Source organism: Clarias gariepinus, chromosome 8 (assembly GCF_024256425.1).
Source record: "Clarias gariepinus isolate MV-2021 ecotype Netherlands chromosome 8, CGAR_prim_01v2, whole genome shotgun sequence".
NCBI lineage: Eukaryota > Metazoa > Chordata > Actinopteri > Siluriformes > Clariidae > Clarias > Clarias gariepinus.
Genome location: NC_071107.1, coordinates 28,908,868 through 28,918,238, shown reverse-complemented (window position 1 = coordinate 28,918,238; position 9,371 = coordinate 28,908,868). Strand labels below are relative to the sequence as shown.

The following is a 9,371-nucleotide window of genomic DNA, read 5'->3' as shown; positions in this document are numbered from 1 at the left end:
AGAGGTTTGTTTTGGTTCCAGAACATTTGTGGTTCATCTCTGTATTTCTTTTCCACTGTGGCCTTCTGAGATCTTAATGCTGATCAGTTTTTGCATCATGCTGCATAACCTCTATATCTCTGTAAATCTCCTTTATACTGTATAGTGGATTGTTTTACCTTCACCCCTGCACTGTTGTTCGTTGTTGTTTTGGGATTTTTCTTTACAGTTCTCCATATGTTTCTGTCTTTGTTGTTGGTTTCCTTGCCTGCCATTAATGTTTTGGTTGTCAGTGGTTTCTGTACCCAGTGCCTGTACAATATCATTGCTCTGACTGATTTGGCCTCTCTCATTTTTTTTAAAGCTTTAAAATGCTTTTTTTAATAAACTGATGATTTTCATACTGGTTTTTTTTTTTTTTTTTTTTTTTTTTACCAATAAATGTGGTGTTCTTAGACTAAACTAAGGACTCAAACCTAGAGCTGACATTTAAAGGGCACACCTGAGCAACAGGACACGCCTGTCAGTGGTAGATGGGTTAAAACTAAATGTGCCATTTTGTTTTATGACATTTGTGTGTAAAATTATCGAAATATTAAACCTGAAATTATGTTCTAGTGTGGCATAAGTAAAGGTGTTCAGGGTATACTGCACCTAAAACAGCATTCAGATTATTATAACTCAACGTCTACGTGTGGTAGGAACCATCTTTGCGAGTAATCGTTCCATTCCGGGATCCAAACCGTGACGCAATTCACATACTTCCTGTTTACAATCCTATACTGACAGTCATTCATTTCTGCGTTGTTTGATTAAACAAAATTCCGGCTACTTTCATGTAGTATCGACAGACCTTACAGCCATGATTCCGTATACTGTAAACATTAAACTAGCCGCACGGACACTCACCGGGACTTTGAGTTTGCAGAACAAAGTAGCAGTTGACTGGTGAGTAGCATTAACTAGCAATGTGGCTAATCTGTGCTTCATATTAACATAATTTTAGGTTGACTAGAGGTTTTAAATGGTATTTATATAACCTACGCTGTAATATAACACTCTGGGGTTCATGTTAGTTTTGTTGTCAATGTGTACAAACGCTGTCAATTCATTCTGTGTGTATTCAAGGGATGTTATTAACACTTCTACAGTTAGTAATATATTTATTATTTAGCCATTTTGTGCACATTGTGGTGTATTATAAGTTAAACACAATGACAATACTAGGTTTCATATATTTTGCCAATATTAAAACATTGCAGCGTAACACGCAGCAAAAAAAAAACAATAAAGCTTTGCGCTTTCTTATAGTAAACGAGTAAAGTTTCTGTCATGGTGTATAACCAGTTGCCATCTTTAAAAAAATCTTTAAGGATTAAAATGGTATTTAATTAAGATATAGAAACAAACGTGAATTGTTATTTGTTTCGGCATTTGCGCGAAACCGGAAGTATTGCTGAAGGTTGTAAAATCACGTGATCACGGTCTGTCATACCCGGCTGTTTAAACTCTGCGTGGACTTAAAAGTCTTTAATGCCGTTTTCCATCTTTACAGGATCTCTCTTTTTATTTTTTCTTTATTTTCAGCGCCGATTTAGCCATGTCTCTTCCTGATACAGTATAAAGGTCTCTAGTCATTGATATGCTGCATGTTAACTAAATAACTTACAGGTTTTTATTTTGCAAATCTGAGTCATGCTGTCCAGGTTTCCCAAATACACATTTTAATCGTCGTTTAAATATTCAACCACTGAAATGATTATACATTTATTGGTTAGATCCGACCGAGCAATCTGATTGGATGAGAAGCATTTCCACAAGTGCTGATATAAAGCACTGGGACTGGTAACTAAATGTATTACTCTGTGTACCAGGGGTTTAACAGTCATTAATTACACTAACTCTCTGGTGTGAGTGAAAGTAGCGAGAAAGCAAAGAGAGCATCAGATCAGCCTGCCAAGACCTACATTCAAAACCAATGTTTAGGTCACTTTCAGATTTTCTTACATAACGCTGAGTGACAAATCCTTCTCCAGCCCTTGATTAAGGGCACTACATGATGTGTGGGACAGAGGATTGTACACCCTACATAGCCACTAGCTTTCCATTTTACACTCTTTGGGATTAAACCACGGAGCCTTGAAGTTAATAAAGCGGATATTCTAACATGGAAGAAGAAAAAATCTACTGAGAAACCTATGAGCTTGACAGGACTGTCCATCACCTCTGTGGGTTATTCTCCTTATGTTTTGGCTACATAGTACCAGTAAGAAGGTTCACTGAAGGTTATGTATTGGTGGAGCAAAATAACTGCCTAAATAAATAAATAAATAAATCACAATCTGTTGGTAATAAATGGCATTTGTTGAACTATTTTCCTTTATAAATCCTTTACTTTGTATATAATATTAAATCAAGCTAAAAACGAGAGTGACTGTGAGGAGATGTGGGAGAGATGTTCTGCTCAATGTAGCCTCTGGTTAACAGCTCAGTGTTCTTCTGTGGGTTTGACAGCCAAGGAGTACGTTAAAGTTACAAACCTCCTAGTGGCAGCAGCGGTGGCTTTGTAATGAATTTACAAACAGTAGTGGATTACACAGGTGAACTCTTTTTAACTGCAGTCACGTCTCTGTGTAAAGAAAAAAGATGTCGCTGTGCTGTGACAGAGTGAGGACAATGGTGTGTAATACAACTTCCGTTTTCGGGGCACACAATCATAGATCCTCTAGTTATTTAAAAACAAAAAAATATTTTTATTCATCTGCCATTTTTGTGAACAGGATTAGTGAAAAACAACAGGAACGGTCTCATTAGGAAAAATTACATGATTTTTCATGATTAAGTCGCACAGGTTATTTTTATTTTGTGTATAATAGTGTGCAGCAGGTGAAACATAGCAAATCAATTAATAAATATCTTTGTGATCCTTTAACAGAATTCAGAAAGTTTCAATCCTAGGTACTGTTTTAAAGCACTTTAATGAAAACTATCTAATAGGCATCTCTGGGGATCACCAGGATCTAGCCAATATATTGTCGATATTATATTGACTTGATTTGTATTGCAATTAAGTATGTATTGTATTCCAATGCAATATAAATTTTTTTTTCACATTCATATTTTTTTAGATTTTGTTTCAATTTTAAACAAATTTAGCAAATATTATTTATATATATATATATATATATATATATATATATATATATATATATATATATATATATATATATATGCTTATAGAGATTACAATCTTTTCATATCAGCAACTCGGAAACCGACACTGCTGACACATGCCTCAATGTGCAGAATCTCACCAAATGTGTATTACAAGGACGTGGTAATAAACCTGAACATTTTAGCAAAGGGCAGCAAAGAAGAAAATACCAGCTTTCCGTAGAAGATCTATTTCACTGAGAATAAAGGTCACTCATAAATCAGTGCAGAAAAAAGTGCATCTGTTTAGCATGAATGAGGAGAAATCACTGTTCTGTAATTGAGAAATAAGCTGGCTGACATAATTACCAAGTAGTTATATCAGCTACATTTTATAGTAAATACCAGATGCATGTTTGCTGGTGATCAGATCAGCTAATTCTTTTCCTTTTGGTTTAAAGGTCGCAAAGCCAGATTTTAACAAGGTAGTTGAACTAGTTAGCCCTATTGTTGCTTTGCTAACCTTAACATTTTATAAGCAGACAAATCGAATATGAAATTACACATGTTTTAAGTAATACCTGTATAAAATTTTAAAGAAAGCCATATTTAACAATCTTACTGCATGTTAAAATTAGGCAAGTTTGTCTTTAGGTGCTTTATTTAATGGAGAACCAATAACAACACCAAATAACACCAAATATAATCTTATTCTAGACAAATTCTTTTTTTTCTTTTTTTTAAGCCTAATCTTTTGTTCTAATGTAATGTGTAATTTTTTTAATTCTAGTTTTAAGCATTTATTTCTTGAAAGAATCAAATAATCTAAACAGAAAAAATTGGTCTAGAATGGACATAGTAAACTAATTCGGTTTGTTGTAATCTTATAAGAAAATGCAGATCAATTCGACTAGATTTAAGATATTTTTTGCTCTCTGTTGTTGTGTATCTTACAGTGTAGCCTGTGTGTTTACGCATACAACTTTGAACTGTAATCCCAAAAAAAAAAAAGGATTACTTTTGACAGATTGTGTAAAAAAGTATGCCCACTTTATCCTTGTTTCTCTTTATAAACGATACAGTATAATCCCATTATAACAAACCCAGTTGTAAAAGATTTCTTGGCTACAATGGACGAGGTCAGCAGATCCTGCCCATACAATCACATAAGTATGAAAAAAAAATGCCTTAAATATACAACAGATAAGGGAAATTCGCTTACACTGGACATATAATTAGGTCCCTGTGGCTGCTGAAAGGCATGATTATATTCGGTTATAACGAAACACCAGCAGCGTCATGCTGTATGCTTGAACCGATCAGACAGACTGATTAACAGATGACCGTCACGGTTTATAAATAGCTGTAAACAGCTACGACATAACGCACCGATACAGCCAGGGCTCTGTTAGGGTTCAGAATAGTGTCCATGGATTGCTCGCCAAACCATCATTATCTGTTTTCGGACATAACAGGTCGCGTTTGCTCCCATGTGTTAACCTTGCTTTGATGGATATAACAGTGTTTTGTGTAAAATGTCAGAAATTTGCTAGTGTGAGGCGGCATGCAACGTACGCTGAATATTTTAAAAAGTACAGGATTTTCTGTTTGCTTGGCTGCTGTAAATAGCGCAAATTCCGAGTAACTCGAAAAATTACAGTATCATGCAAAAGTTTATACATTTCAGTAATGCATGTAATATTCTAATGCATGTAATATTCTAATTTTATAAGACTGTTGATTTGAGGTTTTCATAAACTGGGGGTTTCTGTATGGCTGTAAGCCTTAATCATCTTAATTATGACAAATCATGGCTTGAACTGTCTTGCTTTGCATGTAATGATTTTTTTAATATCCTACAGGTGATGCTATAAACTATTAAGAGTGAATTATTTGCTAAATTTATTTAGAAATAGTTATTATGGCAGTAAAATGTGCTGCTCAGTAAAAGTTTACCATTTTATTTTACTTTATTTTCAGTTTAATGTTAAACTCTTGTATTTGGAGGTACTTTGTGTTGTTTAAATGCTGCCTTTGGTTTTTAAGTGAGAAAACTAATGTTATAAGGAACCAGCTACATTTAATTACTCATGTTCGATTCAGTTGTAAAGCTGTTTAATAAAGCGAAAGTAGAAACCTTCTAGGTTCAAGGTACAAAATAAAAAAAAATCCATATGGAATTGGAATATTTACAAAATCGTAATACTTACAGAATCACAATGTCAATGGAATCGGCACCTAGGTGTTGTAATGATATCGTATCGGGTGGTGACTGGTCAAAGTCAGGTTTAATCGCAGAGTGAATCAGTAAAGCGACGGGAGTGGGAAGATGTGGAGTGAATGACAACATTAAACAAAACACCCAGTGTTTGCTGGAGAACAACTACCGTAATTTCCGGACTATAACCCGCACCTGGCTATAAGCCGCATCTAGTACATATTTTAAAGGAAAAACCATTTTGTACATACATAAACCGCACCTGACTATAAGCCGCATGTGCCCACATTGAAACATGGGATATTTACAAAGAAAGACGTTACACAAAAAGAGTTTTCAATGTTTTAATAACATAACTTAGCTTTTCTTTTTTTTCGACTTTTTACATTGCTCCAGTTCTTCCCGCTGCCGTTTTCAGCGTCTCACCATCGACTCATCTATGCGAAATTTACGTGCTGCAGCTCTGTTTCCTTCTTTATCGGCCAGCTCGATTACTTTTAACTTGAAAGCTGCGTCATATGCTTTTCTTTTTGCATTTTCCATGATGAGGGTAGGCTTATGCTAATTTTATTCATGTACAAAGCGCGCGAAGTTACCGTACGTTAAATTTCTTCTTCTATGGTGTTTATTAGCGGTTGTGACTTGCGTCTTCCTCGACAACACATGTCTCACTCTTACCTTTTCTGCTCGAGCGCCCCTGGCGGCCGTTAGAAAAAATGCATACATTAGCCGCATCTCTGCATAAGCCGCAGGGTTGAAATTGTGTAACAAAAGTCGCGCCTTATAGTCCGGAAAGTACGGTACATATTGAGCATCTCAATCCGGATTCCCAGAACAACACTTGCTGCAGACCCTGCCAGAGACGATTTGTTTGTGTAATGCAAGCACAGTTCTTGACGGATCTTCACAGTTGAACACGCTCTCCTTTAACATTTCCCACAAGTAACCATCCACCAGGTGATAAGATCGAGGGAATGGAATGAGTATGGGAAGGAATTGTTCTGTCCCCATTCGCGACCACTTCCATATAAGCGGAAATAATACGCAACTATGAATACTTTTTCCTCCAAACCCCCTAGTCATGTTCCAAAAGCTAGTGGAAAGCCGTCCCAGAAGGGTCAAGGCTGGTGTAATATGTGAGACTAAATCCATATTGGCTTTGGCATGGGATGTTCAAGGAAAGCATGGAGCATGATGACTATGTGTCCACAAACTTTTGGTCATGTAGTGTAGACATCATAAAAACCACAGTGCTATATAAAACAAAACAAGTTTGGTTCATGGTTTGGTTAAAAAAAATACATCCCACATACATGAACATCCCACAGCGCTCAATTAAATCCATTATTTTAAATAATGGATAGAATATGACATGACTGTGAGGCTGCCTCGAGGAGGCTGTGCAACAAAAACCATAAGAGGATAAAGAGGGAATTAATTAGAGAAACAACGAAGTGGCCTGTCTTTGCAGATTTTATTACCATAAATATTGTTGTCCTTTTTCTGACATGGATATTTAATTAGGCAATATCTCACTAGAGGGAGTGCTGTTATACTGAATATCAGCATGTAATATTACTTTTATGAAACAGTTCCACAAACACCATTTATTAATAAGAGATTTTGATTTGTTTGCTTATTTAACCAGCTGTTTTGCTTCTCAAACACATCTCTTTCTACGACTTTGACTGACTAACCGCAACCCGGAAGCTGAACAGTTAACTAGGGAGAAAGTTTAAAATTTTTACTGGTACTATGTAGCCAAAAGGTTAGTAGAATAAACCACGAAGCTGGGGGACACTCCTGGGAAACTTATGAGATATTCTTTATATTTCTACTTATCCCGTTTTAGAATATCAGCTAACTTCCGGGAGTTTTGTGGGTTAAATCTCAAATAGCGTTAAATGGAAAGGAAAGCTAGTGCTCTATGGTGTACAATCCCTTGTTCCACTTACCCTCGTTCAGGGGTTAGGGATACAGCTATTTAGCTTTGTAGCTCATGTTAGCCGTTAACAAAACAACATGACTGGTTCAAGGGCTTTTTAGAGCAACTTTGAAGCAGTTACTATGGAGATTAAGAGATGACAGTAGGGAGAGACCATGAGAGGAACCAGACTCAACAGGGAACCCATCCTCACTGGATTATAATGAATAGCAGGATTAGTTTTGCAGTCATACTGAAAGTTTATGCTGGAAGTCTTTAAGTTAATATAGAGTCCATTCCATTATTGGAGGCTCAGGCAGAATGTTTGAAATTCCAGTCCTGAACTATGAAGCAACATACATACATACATACATACATACATACATATTTTTAAATGTTACAGTGCTGTTATGATCGATTATCACCATTCGTCGATTGCCTCTCATCCAATCAGATTACTTGGCCGAAAAACTAACTATGTGATAATTTTGCTTTATCAGTTATTCTTTAAACTATAATGCCTTTTTTTCTCTTTTTGTTAAATTGGGTTTTGTTTTGTCTAGTTTTAAGTCTACATTTATGGACATGGATACAGAAAAATTGTAAAGTGTTTACAAACTTTGTACTTGAAATAAGGAACAAAATACATTGACCTGAGAAAGCTTTCACAAGCTACAACGATGAAACTAAAGGGGTGTGGTGTATAGATGTGAATTATCTTATCAGTTTGATTTTATTAAACCTATACAAGTGAAATGAACACATTAACAATCATGTGCTTCGATGTACTAAGCAACGGTTCCCAGATTTTTTCCTTCTTTTTGCTGTGTTAATTGGATGTCAGCTCTGTGTTTTTATTGGTTACTGTAGACATTATCCACTTATTGTAACTTGCCCGCGGACTGCCGGCACTCACAGATGAAAATGGCAGTCTCTGCCCTTATATTCACCACTTCTTTGTGTTTATCCCTGTATATAAGAAGACCTGGGTAACCTAGTTATTTAATCTCAGTAATAACCAGAAATGTATATTTAAAATATCCATTCATTCATCCCTAAATCTGCTTATTATTATTATCTGATAAGCACAGCCTAAAGATGAGAAAAGATGAGAAAAACATTTTTTAAATGAGCTGAGTTCAAGTCAAACTGGGACATAATAAAAAATTTTCATGAATGAAAATGTAAAACTGATTGACATTTACAGAAGATTTCAACCACAGTACAGTGATGAGAGTCTCAGTGTTCCCTCTGCGTGCTCTCCAGCACATTGGGCGATGGACATGCACTTGTAGTTTCAGTTATTTACAGAGTCGGGGCTGACATCTCGACGCCCAATTGTATCTGAGCACTTGGGGGTAAAGGACCCTGTTCAAGGGTGCAACAGTGGCGACCAGGTGTCGTTGTGGCTTGAACTAGGGACCGCCTGGTCAGCTGTCCAACACTTTAACCATCGAGCTAACCCTGGCCCAGATGAGACTCTTAGCTGCCGGTAAAACGAAGACCTTATTTCTGTGAATGATGATGCCGGTCGAGGTGGCTTGGAGACCACTGCAGTCGTTTCTTGATCCTGCTGATCCTTGAAAATGAATTGATGCACTCATCACAAACTTGCAGAAAAGACCTTTCTGTGGAAACTGTACAGCTGTGGACAAGTTTTGGGAATGACAGACATTAATTTTCACAAAGTCTGCTGCCTTAGTTTTTTATGATGCCAATTTGCATGTTATAAAGAGTGATCAGATGAATTGCAATTAATTGCAAAGTCACTTTGTGCCATAAAAATGAACTTAATGGCAAAAAAAATAAAGAAAAAAATCCACCGCATTTCAGCCCCGCCACAAAAGGACAGGCTGACTTCGTGTCAGTGAATTAATCGTTAACACAGGTGAGAGCATTGACGAGGACAAGGCTCACTGTGTCCTGCTGACTGAGTTAGAATAACAGCATAGACTAAAAGCTTTAAAAGAAGGATGGTGCTTGAAAACATTGTTCGTTAACCATGGTTGCCTTCAAGGAAACACGTGCAGTCATCATTGCTTTGCACCAGAAGGGATTCACAGGCAAGGATATTGCCACTAGTAAGACTTCACCCAA

At 36.5% G+C, this 9,371-nt stretch overlaps 1 protein-coding gene across 2 annotated transcripts in view; it reads left to right on the top strand.

Moving 5' to 3' along the window:
• Positions 1 to 733: 733 nt before the first annotated feature.
• wdr11 (WD repeat domain 11) overlaps positions 734 to 9,371 on the top strand; it is a 126,974-nt gene continuing 118,336 nt past the window's right edge. For both annotated transcript variants that reach the window (XM_053502088.1, XM_053502087.1), the window contains exon 1: positions 734 to 927. In XM_053502088.1, coding sequence (XP_053358063.1) covers positions 842 to 927 — 86 coding nt within the window. In that variant the 5' untranslated portion in view covers positions 734 to 841. The remainder of the gene's footprint in view (positions 928 to 9,371) is intronic.